This window comes from Nothobranchius furzeri, chromosome 11 (genome assembly GCF_043380555.1).
Source record: "Nothobranchius furzeri strain GRZ-AD chromosome 11, NfurGRZ-RIMD1, whole genome shotgun sequence".
Taxonomy (NCBI): Eukaryota; Metazoa; Chordata; class Actinopteri; order Cyprinodontiformes; family Nothobranchiidae; genus Nothobranchius; species Nothobranchius furzeri.
In genome coordinates this window covers 64,938,104-64,961,800 of record NC_091751.1, presented here as the reverse complement: position 1 = coordinate 64,961,800, position 23,697 = coordinate 64,938,104, and the positions used below count along the sequence as shown (strand labels likewise).

At 41.4% G+C, this 23,697-nt stretch overlaps 1 protein-coding gene across 2 annotated transcripts; it reads right to left on the bottom strand.

Moving 5' to 3' along the window:
- Positions 1-38: 38 nt before the first annotated feature.
- On the bottom strand, positions 39-22,417 carry LOC107384321 (WW domain-containing adapter protein with coiled-coil). Of its 2 annotated transcripts, none has more exons than XM_015957520.3 (13): positions 21,983-22,417; positions 21,550-21,583; positions 21,126-21,315; positions 20,530-20,621; positions 16,827-16,936; positions 14,220-14,317; positions 13,695-13,961; positions 9,693-9,809; positions 2,111-2,259; positions 1,892-1,983; positions 1,634-1,814; positions 1,429-1,556; positions 39-1,349 (listed from the first exon to the last, which is right to left on the bottom strand). In XM_015957520.3, the coding sequence occupies exons 1-13, from the start codon at positions 22,021-22,023 to the stop codon at positions 1,280-1,282; spliced, it is 1,569 nt and encodes a 522-aa protein (XP_015813006.1). In that variant the 5' UTR covers positions 22,024-22,417; the 3' UTR covers positions 39-1,279. The 2 variants fall into 2 exon arrangements, with proteins under 2 accessions (XP_015813006.1, XP_015813007.1); XM_015957521.3 differs by having other exon boundaries at positions 1,634-1,811.
- Positions 22,418-23,697: the final 1,280 nt, after the last annotated feature.

Here is a 23,697-nt window from a genome sequence, read left to right as displayed (position 1 = left end):
CAACCAAATAATCAGACAGATTATAAAGTGCTGTCGAATCAGTAAAGCAGTAGGAAGCAGGATAGTATTTATTCACATATTTTATGGATTACAAAGCTCCCAAGCCCGGTCCCCCCCCCACCCTCAAAAACATGTGCACATCAGATCTGATGGAAACTATTAAAAGATCAAGGAGGATCAGACAAAAGCACTTGTTAAACTGTGAAGACTGGTGTTAAATGTGACCTTGGTAGAAAAAGAACTCCGGTAGGGGGTCACCCCTAAAAATAACAAATGCTGCCCCGTTCCTGGCTAGAGTCAGCTGATAAAAGAGCTGCTGCTACAACAACAAAACCAACAAATTAAACAAAACACAAATTATTTTTAGTACTTTTTTCTCCATCAATCATATGCTAACAATCACGTGCAACAGTAATTTAGCTTGACAGGTCTGTAAATTCTGTTTTTCTTTTACAAAACGCCCTCACAAGCTAAATAAAAGGAATGCAGTATTGGAACCTGGATGAATAAAACTATTAATAATCGTCTATAAGCTTTAGAAGGAATGAGAAAAAGATGAAAACAACCGTAGCAGCCAACATAGGTCCAGCAACTTTTATCCATCACGGCTTTCACAAGTTTCTAGTGTGTTGGACCAAACCATCGGTGGGTTCCTCCCACTAGAGGAGCGACTCGGATCAACTTTGCATCAACTGGTACTTTTGTCTGTTGTCAGTACTTTCCAAAAGGCCTAGTCCAAAATATTTTCCACTGTCTTATGACAAGTTAAACCAACCAGCTTGAGACGCGACAGGATGACAATTTATAAGCAGAGTGAATAAAAAAAAAACCAGAAACATCAGCGGCTAAGAACTCACACATTCAAATGCATGAAAAAGTCCAAATAAGAAGCGTGACAAGCCGGTGAGCTTGTCCGCCCTCCTTAAAGACCTGCCACATTTATTAGATGGTCCCCACCACTGCACATCAAAACACACCAGAAAACAAGGCAACCCAACACGATACACACAATCCAAAGTCTGGTCCAAGAAGGTGCCGTTTGCAAAAAGCCTTGGTTCTACTGTGTCCACTTGATGTCTCTACACTCAAATCGGTCATCAGTTGGACTTTTCGGTGAAGGTTGTTCGTGTGCTGGACGCGGGAAACAAAAATCTAAAGAAAAGAAGAAAAAAATCTTGTCTGTTTTCTAACAGTAGAGAATGAGAAGAGGCTGCAGCAGCTTGCTGTCCATGTTAAGGTTTGTTTTGCCCGCCGACTATCCGAGTCTTTTCCCGTGTCCTCACGCCATGTAGGAGTTCTGGTTCTTCAGTTTGTCCAGCTCTTTGCTCTGCTGCCTCAGAAACAGGATTCTGTAGATTAGACAAACAAAGATCAAAAGTCTGTGTGTCGCCAGACGGTGCGTGTTTATAAACACGTCATCCTCCTTACCTCTGCTCCCTCAGCGTGGCCTGAACCTCACACACTCTCACCAGGGAGCGAAGCTTTTTCATCTCTGTGCAGATTTCGGACATGTACAGCGTGCCCATGTTGTGGAAGTCCTCTCTTAGCCGAGCTGCCTGGAGAAACAGGACCGGTACCGTCGTCAAACCGGATCTCAAATAGCTACAGCGGCCAACAGCGACGGCCAACTTACCTGCTTTTCAGTATTCTCTGAAGGCCACCCTTGAATGTGTCTGATGAGGTTCTCATCGAAATGAGCTGCCAGGGTGGGAGTGAAGGAGGCAGGGGGGTTGGACAGGGTCTGGCTGCTGCTGGTGGAGGACGTGTTGGGCAAGGCAGATGGGTTTGATCCCGTGCACGGAATCTCTTGGCTGCTGGATTCGGAAAAGCGGCAAAAATGTTGATATAAAAATCAGACTTTAACAATACCAAATTATTGTTAGACAGCTACCTTCTCTGCTGCAGAGTTCTTGGGTCTTCTGGTCGTTTTTCTGTTGTCTGACACAAAGTTTGAGCTCCCTGCTTCCCCGAAGACCCACCTCCCTGAAGAACAACATAGGGAAAACAACAACAGTATTGGCATGCAGCAGAAAAACCAGTGACATAAAATCCCAGACAAGGAAAGATAGAACGACAGAGGAGAGAGAGAAAGAGGTTGTGAGTTGTATACCCTGGTTTGCGAGGGAACGACGCTGCCAGTGTGCAAGCCCAAAAGGGACTTCTGGTTGTTCTGCGGGGTGCCATTCCGAGGTGAGACGTATGGCCGAGGTGATGAGGCGTCTGCCGTCAGAGACACTGGGGACTGACTGGGCTGCTGGGCTGAACACAGGAGAACGTGTGAAGGAACATCTCAACACCCCCCGTGCTGGATGGGGAGGTTTCTTAGTTGTGTTATTGTGATGTTGTGTGATTTTTGTTAATGTGGGAAATTTGTGGTAGAAATAGTTAGACAGACAAAACCCAAGCACATGTGATGAGGTTTTCTTACTTCATCGCTGAAAACAAATCACCCTTTAATCCACAAAACGCTACCCTGTTCCCTCCACTTGGGTCATTCTAACCTTCTCCACATTCCCAGATCCAATCGAAGCCTAAAGCCTGGTTCATGCTTCTCCGTCAGCTCCGCAACGGACAGACACGCACGGATTGACGGAAGCGGTTTGCTCTCATACTTCTCCGTCTCCTGGAGAGTGTTGCAAAGCAATTGCCCGGCAGGACAGCAGAGGGCGTAGCGCTGTTCTGTGGTATCCTGTCATGTATCGGTCCAAGATAGTGTGTTTATATTGTGTTTTTTGTATATAAGAGACTTTTTAACACAGACAAATGTATCTCTCATCCTCCTCCACCTCTTCATGCGCTCGCCACCTCTAAACCCACGTTTCCTGTCATTTCAGTCCACAAATAAAACGCTTGCTGCGTATCTTTTCACTCCTCCAGTCACGGGGAATTAAACGTTCATATTTTTAGTTTTTTCGCGAGGTATTCTTCAAGCTGCTCAGTGTCTGCCGCTTGTTATCCGCGGCTCTATTTATGTTTTTGAGGGTGCAATGGCGACGGTGTAGACGACAGCGGTGTCCTGACCAATCACAAGCTTGCGTTGTCCGTCTCGACTGACGGATGTTTAGAAAAGAGCTCGAGCGGAGTGAGTGTTCAGTTGTCTTTCACAATAAATGTACTGCTAAAACGTGTGTGTGTGTGTATATTATATATATATATCTATATATATAATATACACACACACACACACACACATACACAGTATTTTCACAACCATAGGGCGCACCGTGTTATAGGGAGCAGCTTTGGTTACGGGTGTCTTTTTGGTTTTCAACACATACAAAAGGCGCATTGGGTTATAGGGTGCAGGCACGGTAAAACGTACCGGTAAAACATCTGTGCGGGCTCAGGACCCGGAAAATATCAGTGCAAACCAGACATTGTGAAAATTATAAACAGCCAAAAGCATGCTTCACTTTACTGGTCTAGTCCTGGTTTAGAGCGCATGTGCACTTCCTCATTGCGTGCGCTGACGGCTCTTGCTCTTTTTATGCGCTGATGCGCTGTGTTGAAGTTCAGAATGTGTTTACCGGTAGTTGGTGGATTTAACCACATAAACTTTCCACATGAAAAAAATCATATGTGTGTTATTAATAGGCCCCTTTTCTTCTACTACGTTCGCGTCTCACAACAACACAAAAGGCGCACCTCACCATAGGGCGCAGCGTACATTTAGGAGAAAATTTAAGACTTTTAGGTGCGCCTTATGGTCGTGAAAATACGGTATATATATATATATATATATGTGTGTATGTATATATATATATATATATATATACATACACACATATATATATATATATATATATATATATATATATATATATATATATATATATATATATATAGGCCTTAATCATTGGCTTTAGATAATGGCCATCGGCAACAAAAATCGTTGCAAATCGGCATCGGCCTTAAAAAAATACCATATCGGTCGAACTCGTGTTTTTTTTTTTTAAATAAGAATTGGGAAACATCTGGTTAATTACAACACAAATCAACGTCTGACAAGACTTTAATATCTTTTTAGAAGAGTAACAAAGAACTACAGTAAGATGGTGGAAACTGTTTCATGCTTTTTGACGGAAGGAGGCAAACCAGACGAGCTGATTGTGCTACTGGGTAAACAAACTTCTAATTTCAGAAGGAAACTTTAATCACACTCAATTCAAAAGATATTTATTTGTTTTTAAATGATTCTTCCACAGTTTCTCTACTTGTACAAACCCAATAAACATCCTCCAACATTCTTTTGAGTCATTTTTAGGGATGAGCAAGTACACCAATATCTGTATCCGTATCTGTTCAACCAACTAAATTAACTGTATCTGTACTCGGAATGGGCGTGGCATAACCCGGAAGTGGGCGTGATTTAACCAGAAGTGGGTGTGGTTTACATCAATATGTAATTTTAAGTCTGATCAGAAGTCGCTATGTGTATTGTTTATTTGAAAACTATTCACAGAGCAACCTCAGAATTGAGATTTAATATTTTAGTCACAATAGTAAAGGAACTTTTACAGAACAAGTTTTTCAGTAAAATCAGAACATTAATATTTAAGTGCATGAATTAATACATCTGAACTCATGCAGTAGGAACTAGGAGATATGAAATGCTAGAACCAGACACAACTTTATATATATATATATATATTTTTAATTTTAATTTGATTAAACATATTTTTTTCTTAACGTTCTTGGCATTTTGCCACACAAAGTTAAACAAAACAATGTGGATTGAGGTGTGTGTGTCTGAGAGAGATAGAGAGGGTGAGAGGGAGAGAGAGAGGGAGTAAAAAAAATAAAAAACCCAACCAGAGCGGAGGTAGTGACTGATGCAGCAGGTCAGCTCTGTCTTGTCAAATGCACCAGGTAAGTTACGAAAAAAGTAACTTTAAATATTCAACCGAAAAAGAGGCGAGCTGAAGAAAACCTAGGGACAACTGAAGAAACGTGAGCAACAGTGAAGCAAGCACAGCGAGACCCGTTACTGTCTCTGTGTGTGCGTGGATGAGCCGGACGGACTGCGCTCCCGGCCGGTGTCGGTACAGGATCTGCTCGGGTGCAAGATCGGCTCAGGGTCCGTCGACTGCCGATGACGTCTAAGTAGTTGATTGGGTGAACATGAACCTTATGGAAGTTACGTAATCACGTTACGTTGTTATCACGTTACGTTGTTATCACGTTACGTTGGTCCAGGCAAATCTTTCTGCTGGAAAGATGGACAACTTTTACAAAGAAATCCATCATTACCTCTTTGAAAATACACTTTTAGCATAGAGCTGCATGTATATTAGGGCTGAAAGATTAACTGCATGTGCAATTAAATTGCGATGTGACAAAAGGAGATTTTCTAATCGCAAAGGCTGCAATTTGGCAGCGAGTGGTTAGCGCAATGCTAATATACGTTGTAAAACCCATAGGAATGCTAATGCTAATATCGCCGATTACATTATTACAAATTATGAATTAGAAACGTGCCAAATGATTACATTTGGAGTCTAATAGAAAGTAAAACTACCATCAATCAAATAAGTACAGACAGGTATTTTAGTAAAGCCAGAAAACTTTTAACTCCAGAGTTTTGGCTAGCAGCTATGAGCGTAACTGAACTACGCATGGACAAGACGTCAAAAACTCTAAACACAAAATACTTCAATAAACTGGACACACTTCTTTCCTGCAAATACAATTTCACAGGTGATGCTAAAACCTATGATCCTACAAGGGATGTGCTCAAAGAGGAGTTCAACATTATGAATCAGGGTATATACAGCAATCCTTAAGTAAAATTTACTACTTTTTAATACTTTTTTTTACTACCTTCAAAATTTTTTTAAAACCATCACAACACTAAATTGCAAGTGTTAATCAGCGACCTATTTACACATATTTTAACATATATAACATTCAAAAAGAATAGACTTAGAGACTCACTGATGTTGACAATGTATTGCACATATTTATTTTACTTAGAAAATAAGCCAGGCACTTCTGTTCAGCGGTTCACAGTTGACCACGAGGCCTGAAATGATGCACAACGACCACTGAATATGACGTCATCATTATGTGACCGGATATGCTAAAGTAGGGCTGCTCGATTATGTTAAAAACAATAATCACGATTATTGTGACTGAAATTGAGATCTCGATTATTTAAGACGATTTTTCAATTTATGTTGATTTTTATTTTTTTATTTTTATTCAGTCATAAAACTGCTCAGGGCACAATCAGGGCAAAAATAAACAAGAAACAAGATGATCACTAAAATAACTCCTGATTCCCAGTATAAAAAGACCAATATACTTATAGCTCATAGTTTATGACCCAAGGGCTATAGACCTTGGTTTAACTCATTTAAGTCTAACCAGTACAGACCCAAATACCAATATCTTGCAAATACTGACAGCAAGAATTATACAGTGGCATTTATAACAAATACATGCAAATTGCTGTTCACTAAATGTTGCATAGCATTTATTGAGTCATGTCAAGGTGCTGTAGGAGAGTGCACTAGCACCGTGTCCTCAGAGAGGTTAGTTATTATTTATCAGCGTGAGGAACTCATTTCTACCTTATTTATAAACTATTTATTTACAAGTCCTGGGACGTAATTTTGGGGGGGGACGGGTGGGACATGTCCCCCCCACTTTTTCAAAAGGCAGTTTTGGTCCCCTGCACTTTTTTCCGTCCAAAAACAATGTTACGCTCCATTAAATGGATTTGGTTGAGCACTAGGACCGAAACGGAAACCGGTTTACTATTAGACCCGCCCAAAAGCTAATCTATTGGCTCTGCTGATACTTGCTAACGTATTATTGGCTGTTGCTGCTGTCACTCAAGTTGTAAACAGTGAGAACGTGCTCACGTTGTTTTGCTAGTTTGGAGCCGCTAGGGAACACCGGTACTGAGTCACATCGTCAACTAGACGCTGTGTAATATCAGAGCTCAGCTCAGCTTCCATTACATAACATTTGAATAAGTGTTCATTTGTGAGTCTTTGGTAGTTAGGCACAGCCAGGAGGCAGCATGTCAAGAAAACGAAAAGTGGATATAAGAGACTTCTTTCAAAGTCAAAACGTAAGTTGGAACATGTGACACCCCTGCATTAAGCTCAGACTCACCTCCTCCTTCACACACATACTCAAAACTAACTTTTACAAACTCATCTCCTCCACATAACTGACTCCTCAGACACAATTTATTCGTATTATTATAATTATTATTATTTTTATTATTACTATTATCATCATAATTATTATTACTACTAGTAGTAGAAGTGTAACTTCAAAACTTTTATCATTTAACTTTATTGTAAACTTATCTATTGCAATGTATATTTTCACATTAAAAAGCTCTGAAAAATGAACAGTATCATCATCGTCAACAGATTTTTTTAAGCTTAATGTCAAAGATGTACACTTTTCATTAGATTTATCTTATTTTTTCCATTTATTTTTTGTGTGTTGAAATGCAACAACTGTTTAAACACTTTTAAGGGAAAAAACATATTTAATATGTTTTTATACACTCAAATGTTAGGGTGATGATCATGTGTAAAACATTAGTTCAGCATGTCCTCTAACACAGCAAATGAACAAACGGCCAGATCTCAGGAGGACCGTTTATGTATAAATAATTTTTATACTTTTGACTAGGCCTGGGAAAGTAACACATTTTGCTGGACGATATTTTGTCCAACAAATTGTTGATGATAAACGATATCATTGTCAACATTATCTAGACCAAAATAACCACTAATATAATGTTAATATATCATAATAATGCAAGTACACCCTTTAAAATGCAACAAATAAACCTTCATTTAACACTGAAATGTCCAGAACCAGAACTTCTAAATGAATAAAAATAACAAACAAAAATTAAATAAAAAAGGAATTTCACTCCCTGTTAGAAAATGTTGCACCAAAAACAATAAAAAAGACCCAAAACAATAAATACAATGACCTATCCATTGTCAACAGCCAAAACTGCACTTCAATAATGATAATGAATAAAAATAATAATAGAGTTGTACATTTTTTAACTCTGATATATATATATATATATATATATATATATATATATATATATATATATATTGAGGATGGAAAAATTATTGAGATGGGCACGTGACCTGTCAAGGGGTCTTTACATAACACCCCCCACCCCAAATCCGCACAAGCCTGCTGTGTCCCCCCCACTTCTGAAATCAAAATTTCGTCCCTGTACAAGTCCATCAGTTAATGTAATAACTGTCCCAACCACAGCTGCACCCCCCACCCCCCAACCCGGTCTCACAGCAATCGGGGCAAGCTGCACGTGTGTTTAGCACGCCGCACGCGCACATTTAGCCGTTTTTAGCGGCTCAGGAGTCCGCAGGTGCGGTGTGTGTGTCACTCACTCTGGTTACTCCAACAAGGAGCCGGCTCCGAGAGCTGTCTTTAGCGACTGACACATCACTACATCATTCCCTTTCCTAATGTCCTGAAGAACGGTCCGGAGCGCAGGCGGAGTGTTTAGCTAACCTGCAGGAAATGTCGACGACAGTTATCCAGAAAGTAGCTAAGGGTTACCAGAGATGTTTCTGAGGTGTTTGTTAGGTACTTTTAAGATTTAAAAAGTCAAGAAGGGGTCTGAGAAGCTGCTAGAAATAGCGTCAAAGTCGCTAAGTTAACTTGGCAACACTGGGAGGAGCGCTTCATTTGCAACTCAAGGCAGCGCAAGTGGGAGGAGCAAATAATCGGCTTGTTTTGTTTTTATGATCGTTCAAAACATTTCATTCGGAATATATTTCTATGTCAATGTTCAGAATACGACATCTGATAGTCTGAAAAAAATAATACCTAATTTGGAAAAAATAATACCTCTGAGACCAAATTTAACACTTTTAATGGCCTTAAATTTGACTATTTTTATTTATCACTTTTTAATACTTTTTAAAACCCCGCGGACACCCTGATGAATACAATATAGTGTTTTATTTTACAAATACCATTATAAACACAAACTTACATTGTAAGAAACATTATTTTAATAACAAAACTGCTAAATTCATTCCAACAGTATAAAGATGTGTAGTGTATTTTGTTCGAGTGGGTTTGCCGTACTTTGACGTTATCGGCAGTCGAAGAACCCCGAGCCGATCTTGCACCCGAGCAGATCCTGTACCGACACCGGCTAGAGTTTTCTGTGTAGGGAGGGGCGGGCGCTCTATGTGACTGGCCAATCACAGAGTGTGAAGACAGTCAGTTACCCAATGAGGATTTTCCTTCAGCACGATTACAGATATTTACGAGTTTTACTCGTTTCATGCTCGTACTCGTCAAAAATGCTTTATCCGTACCGGATACTCGTCTGAAACGAGTACCCGGCTCATCCCTAGTCATTTTTATTCTGTATTACATTAATGCTGCTCAATAAATACGATGTGTTGCTTCATTTTCTAATACGAGTTCTGCTGGTGCTTTTAGAAGAGAACAAGTCTTTAGGTGAAGATCGAAGCTAACCTTGCTGGTTATAATCTGATGTGCTAAGCAGAGCACAGAGTGGTGTAAAACAAGGGTGTAAATAAAATACACCAGGGATTATCTGAACCAATGCCAGGCATTGTTCATACAAAACTAATTTAGACAACAGAGAGAAGGTATCTTGTGAAAATTAAGGATGGCGCAAGGCTGCATAGATGCCGTACCTTGGTTGGACTGTTGAGCAGCGGAGAGCAGAGCAGTGATGTTGAAAGCAGGTCCAGCAGTGAGGAGCTTATGAAGCACAGACCGCAAGGAGGCTTGGGTAACCGCAGCTGCCAAGACTGGAGAGAGGACAGAGGGACAGAACAAACACAACACACCGGTAAGCATGGACATACACAAACGGCGTCAAAACCTCGTAAGAGAGCTGCACCTTTTTGTCACCTGCTACAGGGTGTGAATCGTGCGTTTAGGATTTCAACGGCAGAGAAAGAAATCAAAGAAGAAACAGCAAGCTCACATTAGCCTGGATCTCACACAGCAGGAAGGAACCGTAAGTGTATAGCAAGGTCTGGAGTCGCAGAGCCAACAACAAAAAAGACCAATCTCATTGGACACACACTAAAGTAAGACTATTACATCAGATCAGAGCAAAAGTGTTTAGATAATGTTGGTATAAAAATGTTAGAACAGCATTCTGACTAACTAAAGCTGATTCGTGTCACACTAGGGCTGGGCGATGTGGCCTAATCAGTATCACAGTACACCGAGGACTTCACCTCGATAACGACAAATGGACGATTACTACATGTAAGCGATAAAACAAAAGCTGTCCACTAGATGGGGCTGTCACGTGTATTATGTTGAGTCATGTCATGTGACTGAAGGTGGAACAGCTTCTTAAAGGGACATGAATGTCGCACACTGCCACATTTATCTTTTTTTTGTTATTGAATTTTTTGTCATGAGAAAAATCACATCGGTTAGTCGGAAAATTTGAGAACGATACATTTACGATTTTTTGATCAGCATTATGTCACACTGTGTGGCACGCTGTACGACCTCAAACGTCAGTGACCAAAACTGCACACGCCTCACTCTAGCGGACACGCCAACGTCACAAGTAGGGATGACCCGACCAGCATTTTAGGCTTCTAGTCTTTTAACTTCAAATCTGATCTGATTTCGGGTTCTGATCCGACAGTTTTCCTTTACTACTGAAATTTAAAAAGCTGAAATATACTTTTAGCAAGTAACTCAAGTTAATTTTCTACAACTAAATTAACTAATAAGCATTACCATTATTGTTGTAAATCCCATGAAATCAACTTCCTGTTTTCAGACCGGATGTAGAGTGTTATATTTCCGCTAGCTTTATTTTGCGGTGAATTACTGCTGAGAAGTTGGACTCTAAAAAGATAGATCGCGTTCGGTTACAAAGAAGACGAGGTGGCCTGCAGCCATCGCTTTGCTGCTCTCTTTCTTTTTCTTCAGTGCGTGCTTTTAATGCCCGTAAGGTGGGTGCAGCTAATGCTAGCTCTTACTGCAGCTCACTTCACAGGAAACCCGGTTCTGCCTCCAGAATTAAGCTCTGGAGAGGGAATGGAGATATAAACCATATCTACCCTTCGTGATTATGATAAATGTCCGCTCTGTCCCCAATAAAATGGGCGAGGTCTCAGCGCTGACCCTGCTGCTGCGGGAATACTGACAGCCTGATGTGTTTTTTACAGAGACGTGGGTGAACAAGCTCATATCTCATGACTCTGAGGTTTCCCTGGAAGGATTTAAACTTATAAGCCGACAGGACAGCGGAGCAATTCGTTAAGTGTCCCAGACATCTTGAGTAATGTAAATCGCCGCTTGATTCGTCATCCACTTAGTTGACTTATTTCAGGGTATCTGTGGGTTTAAGGGAGCCAAATTTAAGACTTTTTAAGAACTTTTTTAAGGCCACTTTGCCCAAATTTAAGCTATTTATTCAATTAAATGTAAGCTATAATTTCCAGCTATTGCCTGGAGCCGGTAGCCTAGTGAACTAGACCAAATTCTTGCTTTGCAAAGTTTGGTCTAGGCACGCTCCATTGGAACATCTGCAGCTCCTACCAGGACTCTGGCTGGCAAATCACAGCTCTCTAGAGGGGTTTCAAACACATAAAGAGCTGTGATTGGTCCATAATGGTGGGCCAATCATAGTGCTCTATCTGCTTAGTGAACAAATCACAGAGCTTTATCCACTTTGTGGGCCAATCCGGGTGGAAAACATCGGTCTCCCGAGAGCTCCACAAGCCGATAGTCGGAACCCAGCTCCACCAACATGTTATATTTCAACCCATTTTCTAAAGTGCAGCATTATGTTAAATGCACTGGGTTTAACCATATTACATTTAAATTTCATGGTTAAACAGTACATGTTACAATCTAAGCTCAGCTCGGCAGTGACCTAAAATACATAAATATAATTTTACTTACAGAAAAAAATGAAGTGGAGACTCCTTGGGTGCTCTATTAGTGCAATTAATGCCACAGCAAGTCATTTTGTCCAACAATTGCACAAAAAATATCCAAAAAAGAATACACAAACACAGAGACTCAAAATCCCGGAGCAGTTTCCAAGCCAGACCGAGGCTCTACTGAGGCCTTTCCACGGAGCTAGCTCTGTGGTCACGTGGGTCTGATGCTCATTAATTATACAGAATTTTAGGCTTTTAATACACTTAAACAGAAGAATGAGAAAAAAATTCACCCCACCTCAGAGTTGTCATGAGTGTAAACTAGATCATTTAAACCAAAAACATGTTTTGGTACCAGGCTGTAAACATGTTTATTTCTGCTGTGAAATTGGTATTTTTAACATGGGAGTCAATGAGGATTTGCTTGCTTCTGACACCAGCCCCTAGTGGATGAGGGTGGAACTGCAATCTATTTCATTTCCGGGTTTGCTTCAATTTTTCACCCGCATTGTGGGGGCTTGGTCATGACGAGAGATTTGTCTACAACAGCTGAAAACACTAAGTGTGGCCCGGCCTTCAAACAAGTCAAACCACTTAAACATCCTCTGTGAGAGAACTGGTTTTTTTTTTGTTTATAACCTGTCAAGACCAGAGAAGAAATTAACCGATGCCTTTGGAAAACTTTCAACTTCCTTTATCTCATGTCAGAAGTGTTATCATGTGTGTTACAGGCCTAGGACCTCCACAAAACACTGCTGCTCGTTCCCAGCTGGTGCCAAATAACAAATGCTGGTGAAGACTCAGCAGCTCCGTGGGCTCACAGATTGTTAATGACTACGTCCCTCTTTGGTCATTTTAAAAGGAGAAAATCTGACAACCTCCCAGCCAATAAGAGGGAAATCGGTTTCAATGTCACCTTCCGTCCAACACGATTGAGACAGACTGTTTTCATTGTAGAATTCTTACTTATTGGACCTTAAAATGTTTAAAGGGGCATTATGGAAGTTTGACAGCCAAAACATGTATAGAAATAATAAATGTCTTCTTCATACATTCTCCTGCAATGCCCTGGTCCTGTAGAATGAGCCCTGGCATTTTTACTGTGATTGCCTGATTTTCTGTAAAATCACAGAAAAAGAGAGCTGCTCGGGTCGAGCAGGCTGCTTCATGCGTGTTCACGCTCAGGCATCGCCCGTAGCGTTTGCTATCCGTAGCTTTAGCAGCAGAGAGAGAGGCAGTGCCACTTTGTCGCTGTTCCTAACGCCTAGTGACAAAGCTAGCTACATTTCTGAGGACCCTTAGCTACTTTCTGTAGAACTTTCTTCTAGATATTTCCTGCAAATTAGCAACAAAATAGCCATTTTCACTCCGAACCGTTCTTTGGATTGACGTTGTTTCAGCTGTTATTTTCGTTAAGGAGTGGGCACGTACAGCATGCGCGCCTCGTGCACGAGCCTACTATTGAAGCTGCTGTTACGCTTTTGGCCTGAGGGGGCAATCGTGAGCATAAAAATTCAAAACTCCGTAAAGTCCCTTTAATACATGTTTGGATTTTGTTTCAAAACGTTTGTCCTTTAATATAGAATGCATTCATATAATGTGTAAAAATAAATATATTCTATTTCACACAGTTGTGTAAAGAAGTGAGGAACAGGAAATTGACAGATTTAAAACCGGATCAGAAAACTGGTGCACCGTTAAAATGATGTGGATCAGAGACAAAATCAGAAACCCCAGAAAGTTCAGCGGAGAGATGAAAGTTTAGTTCCTCACCCTCGTTGAGCTTGGCCATGTCCATGCTGCCATTGTTCATCTGCAGAGTGGCCTGCAGCGCTGGGAGGAGCTGATGCAGGAGAGCGGGGTCCTGGTGAAGAGCAGGTGACGGGGACTGCCCCTGTCCCATAGAGGAGGAGCAGGAGGACACGTTGGAGGGGGCTGAACCTAAAGCACCTCCAGCTGAGTTTAAGCTCTGAGAGGAAGCGGCGGAGGAGGAGGATTGGCCGCAGTTTGACAATGTGGACTGGTCCCCCAATGCTGTCTCTGAGAACAAGAAGGACAATGAAGCAGGTAAATGTCTGCAGCAAAAAACACAAAGATAATCTATGGATGGCCTGTACTTGTATAGCACCGTCTAGGGTTCAACAACCCCCCAAGGCTGGCACCACCACAGTGTAGCTCATCCCCACTCTCTGGTGGTGATTAGCTACACTGTAGCCACAGCTGCCCAGGAGCGCACTAACAGAAGCGAGGCTCCCGAGCACAGGCGATGGAAGGAAGGGTTTTAGAGTTTGGTCTTACTAGATGTGGCTTTGTCCTGCAGCGCCTCTTGTCTGTAGTCCATGTCCTTGGGGAAACTGTTAGCCACCATTCTGACCGAATCTTTCGGTCTTTGTTCCCTAAAACAGAGAAAACACAATCTAATGACATGACAGACTTGTTGTGACAAGAAATGATTTGGTTCATTTAGGGGACTGGTCTGGGTCTGAGCCGGTCACGGTGGACCAGTATGAGCCGGCAATTTCAGGAAAGCATTTCAGTCACCAGATGGACTCTCAACTGGAAGGCAGGGTTTAACCTCAAGGTTAAACCTAAACTCCATTGTCCCAGAGGCCGATCGATATTGGTTGCTTAAGGCCGATAACGATTTTTAAAGAATTTTGTTGCTGATGGGCGGCATCTAAAGCTGATTGTTAAAGATATATATATACATACATACATACATACATACATATATATATATACATACATACATACATACATACATATATATATATATATATATATATATATATATACACACACACACACATATATATATATATACATATACATACATATACATATATATATATATATATATATATATATGTATATGTATATATATGTTTAGCAGCTCATTGATTGTGAAAGACAACTTTAACTCTCACTGTGTGTGATATAAAATAAATAAGTCAATAAATCTCCCAATATTTATTGAAATTCAAATATAAAAACAAATATAAAACATTTTTAAAAAACTGTGTGTTGGGGTTCTTCTTTCAGTCTACTAGTGGCGGCAGTTGGCCACACAGGTGCCTGATTTTATTTTAATTAATCAGCTTTTAAAAAATAATTTTGGCTGATATAGAAAAATGTTAATATATCTGTCGACCTATAGTCCTATAGACCTATAACTGGGGGGGGGCTGAATGGCGTGGTCTGAGTCAGCTCTGGTGTATGGACTGCTTCTTCTACAGAAACAGACAAATAGTATCCTGACCCGCTCAGACTCAACAGAACAAGCTTGATCTGGCATCATTTAGCCCTAGCACAGACAGTGCTGCTAGCCGATAACTAGCTGCTCACGGTCATCACACACATCTGAGGGTAGCTCGCTATCACATCTCCACAGTAGTCTCCTTCTCCTTAAAGAACAAGGCTGGATTGGTAAAAAGAGCCAGTTAAGTAAACATCTATCTGATAAGTGGACAGAAGCTGCTTATTCAACAAATAAATGAAAAACTTTTAAGAATAAATGTAGTTTACTCAGGGGTGGACATTAACTTCAAAACCAACCGGCCAGCCGGGCCGGTAACTCTGAATATTTACCGGCCCTGCCAAGAATCTACCGGCCCCACTGGTCAGCTGCCAAAACGAGTCAAAATAACAACTGAACCGTTTTAAATGATAATGATGAGATTCAACTGGCAGAAACATTTGGTTCACACCATAGTCAGTCTCTCTCTCTCTCTCTCTCTCTCTCTCTCTCTCTCTCTCTCTCTCTCTCTCTCTCTCACACACACACACACACACACACACACACACACACACACACACACACACACACACACACACACACACACACACACACACACACACACACACACAAACACACACACACACACACACACACGAGAGAGAGAGAGAGGAAAAGAGCTGAGGAAATGGAGGAAAAACTACAGCTGAGCCGAGGCGCGCCTCGACTGGGGGGCGCGCCTGATCCGAACTGAGCAGCGGCCGAATTTCGTGAGCGATTCGCTTCTCAGCGCTTCCGCGGCCGGTGTGTCCCCGGCGTAAACGCCGGCTTTCAGCCACTCCCCCTGCTGCTTCCGTCTGCTCTCGTCTGTTTTCCAGGCGAGCTGCTGCTCAACTCGAACACGGTCATTCTCTGCGCCTCCCGTCTTCTTTAAACCGCCAAGAATCATTCCTCCTACGCACACGCTTCTCTGCTTCATACCGTTTCGAACTGTCTCGCTTCTCCTCACCAGTTTTAAAGCGTTTTGCCGGAGATTTCATCAAGAAATCCCATCCCTGTGCCGGCGGCATCTCCCTGCGTGCTCGTGTGTTTCTAGCGTGGTTCCACTTCGTCTTTAACAGTGAACTTGTAGTTCACGTGACTATAATTGTGCAGTACGTGCACGAATTGTACAAGTGCAGTACGTGGCTAGAGGCGCGCAGGTTTACGCGCGCGAAACGAAAACGGCAGCTTCCTACAGGGCGGGGCCATGATGCAGGTGAAAGCCGGTGTGTAAATGACAAATAAAGCTTGGGCGCCACCGGGGCGGTAAGTCGTCAAGTATTTACCGCCCGACGAGAAAATTTAGCGCCATTGGCGCTCGGGCGCTTTAACGGTCCACCCCTGTTACTGTAACAAAAATCACTCCTAGCCTGTCTATTGTCTATTATTTTAGTTTTTACTGTATGACATTTCATGATTTTAATATTTAAAACTAAACTCTAGATTGTGAACTGTTACAAGTATTTTGGAATGTTGACAAAAAGGAAAAAAAGGAAAACGAGCCCAGAACCGCGATTAAAACGGAACAGTGGACTCGATTCCCCAAGAGCTCCACATGAAGACAAACCAAACGCTGATTTGTGGATAAAAACAAGCAGCAGGGATGTCAGAGTTTAGCTGTGTCTTGCCTCTCCAGCAGGTCCTTGGGCTTCTCCCACTGGGACACCTCCGTTCTACAGTTGTAGTAGTACTTCTTGCCAGAGGAGCTAATGTGTTCTGTCCAGTCATCAGCAGGGTCCTGGGGTGCAGAAAGAGACAAGCCTTCAGCAACAAGGTCAGAAAGGTTTCAAAGCTATAGTTTTGGGGAAAAATTATGTATTCAGGTAAAAAAAATAAATAAAAAATAAAGATAACTTTATTGATAAACAAGGGGGGGGGGTGCCTAGTTTGGATTTAGATCAGATATTTGATATACGACAGCTGTTTTCAGAAAGGGTTCCCGAGTTCAACCGGCCTCATTTCCATCGATTGATAGCAAAGACTGTGCAGCTAGATTGGGAGACGTAAATATAAACATTGTAACAAATAAACAAGCCAGCTGTTACAATTCTTATGACGTTTTTAGTTTAAGAAGTTACAGCAACCTCTAATCTACTCATGTTCTCTTTGTGCTCTCACTGCTTGGTTTAGACCAGCGGTACTCAACAGGCGGTCCGCCAGCACCCCCACCCCATCCCCTCAGACTGGACCTCAAACTTCAAGGTTGTTGTTTTTAAGTGGCCCTCGAACCGTTACATTTGAGTACCCCTGGTTTAGACTTAAAGGTGTTGAACACGCATTTAATAAATACATTTGCAGTGCTCTAGTAGGAATGAGTGCCTTGTGAATCATATTCAGGGAAGAAAAAAGCTCAGGTACCCCTGAAACAGGAAGTACAAGTCCGCTGGATGGGAAAGCAGCTTCAGACGGCAGGATTTTCGTTTACTTCCTGATATTTGGACATCTCTCCTCAAACTGGATAACAGCGATGCGACTACCTCAGACTCTGTTTGCTTTGCAATGCTAATATTTTATACCCACAAATAACACAATCACGAAGCCTGCATGAAAAACTCAGAGTGACTGATTACAATCAGATATATCCATCCATCTATTTTCAGTCGATTAAGTGACCCGCATGGGGTCAGCAGTCTAAGAGAGACCAGACGTCCCTCTCCCCAGCCACTTGGGCCAGCTTCTCTGGGAGAATCCCAACGCGCTCCCTGGCCAGGCGAGAGACATAGTCCCTCCAGCGTGTCCTGGGTCTTCCCTTGGGTCTTCACCCAGTTGGACAAAACCTCACCAGGGAGGCGTCCAGGAGGCATCCTGACCAGGTGTGCAAGCCACCTCAACTGGCTCCTCTCGATGTGGAGGAGCAGCGGGTCTACTCAGAGCCCCTCCCGGATGACCGAGCTTCTCACCTTATCTCTAAGAGAGAGCAGCAGCAATCTGCCTATCGAATTCACTCTCCATTTTTCCCTCACTCATGAACAAGAACCTGAGATACTTAAACTCCTCCACTTAGGACAGGACCCCATTCCTGACCTGGAGAAGGCCTTCTACCCTTTTCCGAATCCAAAACATTTTTTTCAGTGAACCACACCTTTAAACACACTCACACACCTCTACGTAATGGCAATCAACTGACTAGACAAGAATCTGATGATACAATATATTGCGATACTAAAAGCCAGATGGTACTTTCAATTTTTTTGACTCAATTTATTTGGAAAACTCCGAATCACACTTCCAAGACACATCAAGTGTTGTCATGAGATCTTGTTGTTCCATCATCGCTGTCGGAGTTTGCAATGCACAAAGGAACTGTAACCAGCATTTGTTTGCATGTAAATTTACAATTAAAAAATTGATACACTGCTTTTGAATATCAATTCTGAATCACAACAAGAAATTTGTGATATTTTAGTGTATCGATATTTTGTTACATCCCTAAAAACTGACCGATCGCTTCACAAGCCAATCCAGTCTAGTCAAGAGCATCAAATATAAATATGTTAAAACACTTGATGCCTCTTTCATAAAGCCTGCTTACGCACAACAACTCCGGGTCTGAAATCTGCTGGTGAGATGGAAAAGAGTGAATTGAAGACCTTTTCAGACTTGCACTGAAGTCACTGTTTGCTTCAGTTTTCTGCTCAGCCCTCCCTGGGTACCAACATGTAACGGGATTATTAAAATGTATAAAACAGTGCTGCAGTAGCTTTTGCCGAGGGCTACCAGAGCTCCTCATGAAGAAAAATGTTAGTAAGGAAACGTTCATTAAAATAAAAATCTAGCATCAGCGTTGATTTTATTAGTATTGAGTTAAAAATGTAGTGTGGTGAATCTAAGCACGTAACATCAGTTAGAAGATTGCACAGTGACCAATGAAAACTCCTTATTAAATAAGGTAGCTTAGCTTACAATGTACTAAGCATGTTCAATACAGTTTATTTATATGGCGCCAAATCACGACAAGAGTCGTCTCAAGGCACTTCACACAGTATACATTACAATACAGGTCAGTTCATTAAGCCAAAGTTTCCTATATAAGAAACCCAGCAAATTGCATCGAGTCACTGACTTTACAGCAATCCTCACACACACACACACACACACACACACACACACACACACACACACACACACACACACACACACACACACACACACACACACACACACACACACACACACACACACACACACACACACACACACACGTTCTATGGTTACATTGTGATTTCTTAGTAAATATTCTATTTAGTTTGAGAAACGTTATTGTCTTTATCTCAGTGATTCTATAATTAATCAACAGGTAAACTAGTAGTAGCATATTCAATGTCAAAAAGAGGAGAGGTAAAATAATAAGTGGTTAGCAGCAGTGTTCAAGCCGATGGCCACCACAGCTGAATTTATCAAGATGATAAATGAATTAGACTCAGAGAATAAAGAGTGCCAGATTTATGCTCTTTAATGTTGGAAATGTGCTTGTGATTGACAACCTAGGCTGAGGGATAAATGGAGACTTGTAACATGTTTTCCTCCAGACGACCTGATCTCTATCCTACTAAAAACAAAACAAACAAAAGCCAATGACATGGCAACCGTAGATCAAGGCAGATCAAGGAAGCGCAATTTCACAGAAGCAGAAATTGAGGTACCTGTGGGTGAGGTGGAGATATGAAAGGAAGTGCTTTTGCAAAACAAATAAGAGAAAATCCACAGAGTGGCACAGCGTTGCTGAAGCCGTCAATGTTGTGAATTCTTCAGAGATCTGTGGTAGATATAAAAAATGGTCCAATCGGGATTCGATCCCCAGACTCCCGGGTGAAAGTCACGCGCGCTAACCAGTCACCCAAACAGAGATCTCCCTTGTCCAAGTAGCCAGGGCGCGTGATTACTCAGGTCACAGTGACAGGACACACACACTATCACAGACGCATGACATTCTGTCTCAATCTGTTCCCCTGCTAATATTCTGCATTCCGTATTCAGTGCTTCAGGCTGTGTGTGTGTGCGTGCACGCGCATGTGTGTGTGCGTGCATGTGGGGGGTCTTGTTCTGTGTGAAAACGAAGCGGCACAAGTGATAATGCTGCATGATTTCATAATTGTATCCTTCTCAGCAGCAGCACTGCAGGTGCTCTCCATGTCCAAAATGTGCGTAAGCCAGGTCCTTGGTTAACTTAAAAGTTGCGCACACTTTTCCGCTAAGTTATCTTTCATAAATCCCAAAGTTTGCGTGGAAAGTTGCTTACGCAGTTTTCCGACCCCGTTTTGTGCGTAAGCAAGCTTGATAAATGAGGCCCTGGACACTTAATGCATCAGATAGCTTCGGGCACCTACTCACCCGGTCTGGAGGTTTGCTCTGACTTGCGGGAGATTCGGTTGCTTGGTAGGAGCTGTTGTTGTGAGATGCCTCCTGAGGAGAGCCACTGATCCCTGTAACAAAGCCTTTCTTTAAACCACATAACAGAAAAGGTCCAGCAGTCTTCAGAGGACAGAATCCATGGGTAAAGCTAAAGCTAGTGCAGGGAAAAATTTGGTTTGAGAAAAAAGAAATCCTCCAGAGATATTTTGTAATGCAGGAGAGTCAAAAATGGCATCCATGTGGTGTTGAGAGAAAACAGGTATGCATAAATAACAAAAACTGTTTATACACAAAAGTTATATTTGAAATCAGCCCAAATAGAGCACCATAGAAGGCTGCATCATTTTATTTGATTAGATTAGGTTTATATGATAGGGACTTTATACACTGCTGCAAATGCACCAGAGATAGACAAAAGGCTATTTTCATCCACAGTCCTGGATTAAAAAGAGAACTGATCACAGAAGACACTTAATTTACGAGAACAAAGTTGTTTTCCCTCATGTGAAGCTTTTCATTAATTAAAATAACTAAACTCAAGTGCGTGTGTGCAGAGTTAGAACACAATGCCTTACCATTTTTTCCTCTAACAGCATGAGAGGGTTTGGCCTTGCCATGCCCAGTGCCTTCACTGTGTCTGCTGACAGGACTCTCGTCTGACCGTCGCAACACCTTATAGGGGGGCGCAGGGTCAGATGAGCCATCTCGAACCTTGTTGAAGCGGTGAAGGCTGCTGGACTGGCTTTTTGGCTGAGATTTATGGGTCTGGAAAGAAGAGTGTGTCATGGATTTACCCATGAAGAGAACATGTCTTAAAATAGTAGGTTGAAAGATGCAAAAATGAATTAGATTGTGTTCTTTGTTGTGTTGTAATCTTAAAAGCCTAACTAGAAAAAGCTACAGCTGGGTTAATTTAGAGTAGAAGAGCTACATCTCCAAAATGAAGACAACTTTTTAATCTTTATCAGACTGAAGAATGTTTTCATGGTGATATCTTACCTGATAGGATTGTGAATCCCTTCTGTCGTTGCTCCTATAAACACAAACACACAGTAACAACCAACTCTGGAGGCATCTGTACCCTAATAGTTCAGCTTGATTCGTTTCCTGACTAATGCTAATAACCTACTTTGGAGCATACTGAGCTAGCTACCGTGTTAGCAAAGCTAAGACGATTGGCCAACTTCCTCATCACTCTTAACTTACCCTTAAATGAGACAAATGATGTTTTTATTTACAATACTACCTTGTACGAGCGCAATTTACCATTATAGTGAGCGTTACGTTATGCTAACGTTAGCTAAAAGAAATATCCGGATGTTAGCCGTTAGCCGCGAAAGCGAAGCAGTACCGAGGAAAAATCCAGTGCTACATAAAAACAATTGGATATGCCCACCAATTTTTCAGATTTTACGTTTGGTGTGTGATTTACCCATCGCTGACTCTTGTTGGTTTCCTTGCATACATCACCATCAAGGCCCTGATGATGTATGTGTGTGTTTGAGGGAGAACCGTGGCCTCCTGTGCGTCTGTCTTGCACAGTTCTGTTTTTCTCGTCAGCTTCCTGCTGTCTGCTCTCAGTCTATCTTTCCAAACATACAGCTACAAGACGCACTCCGAGCACCAGCATTGCACAGCGGGTGGTGTTTCTTAAAAACCACCCTTAGTGCATCATCTGACATGTAGCTTTGGTATGCGGTTGACTCGGCCGATAGAGCTCAACGGATGGCAGGCAGCAGAAGCAGAAGGAAGCAGGAAACCACTGTTTGGCTAGGAGGATCAGGTTCCGGTATTACCTTTCAAAGTAAAGCAAATTGATCGCGCATAAGTGCGAATCAGAGGGCTAACATACAAATATAATCATCCGCTACCCTAACAATTTAGAAATAAATTAATAGCTAGATGAAGACTGATAGATTTTTTTCGTGTGGTAGTTTTCACTTGCCAAGACTTCCGGTCTGAATTCTGTCATGCGCATGCGTAATAAAATATAACTAATACATTGGTTCAGGGAAAGCACGGAGCAATAATCAGCGAGACATAAAAAACATTGCACGTTTGCAGTATTTTAAATAATGTGATACTATAATGCTACTTGGGTTCAACCCTTGATGTCTTCTGATAGGTCCTGACTAGGGGTAATTTTGAGAGGTTATCTATCTATCTATCTATCTATCTATCTATCTATCTATCTATCTATCTATCTATCTATCTATCTATCTATCTATCTATCTATCTATCTATCTATCTATCTATCTATCTATCTATCTATCTATCTATCTATCTATCTATCTATCTAAAAAACAAACATCTCACCCTCCGTGGGTGGTCTCATCCTTCCAAGCCCGGGTCCTCTACCAGAGGCCTGTGAGCTTGAAGGTTCTGTGCAGTATCTCCTACACTGCTCTGGGATACTGAGGTACTTGTCGCTGCCCTCAGTGTCTGCTATTGTTCCTTCTGGTAATGAGACCCTTTCTCTTTGTCACCATCCGACCACATTTTTGAAGTCCGAATGACATTCAGATATCTGTGCTCTAGATTATATATATATTTTTTTTTTTTACTTTATATATGTATATATATATGTGTGTATATATATATATATTACTACATATATATAGTATATATATATATATATATATATATATATATATATATATATATATATATATATATATATATATATGTGTGTGTGTGTGTGTGTGTGTGTGTGTGTGTGTGTGTGTGTGTGTGTGTGTGTGTGTACAAATTAGAAGTAACATGCAGTACCAAAACCCACCAGAGAGGGCAGCACAAAGTTGCTTGCATAAAGCCTTCTTGAGTCTTCCGGGAGCGCTTCAGCTCAGCAGCTTGGCCAGACTGATATAACGACATATTTTATTTTATTTTATTACTTAAAGTACAACGAAAGAATGAAAACAGCTGTGATGATTCACATTTGTGCATTTTATTCTAAATTTGTCAATAAAGTTGTGCTTTGAAGAAATGATAGCAAAATAATGCTATTTCGGACAGTTTCACGAGGAAACCCCACAAGAACAGAACGTGATTCTCTCTGGATGACTGAAACTGAAAACGAGTAAAGTAGTTAGTACAGGAACAAATTCAATAAAAGAATGAACTTTTTTTTCATACCCTGCAATAGAA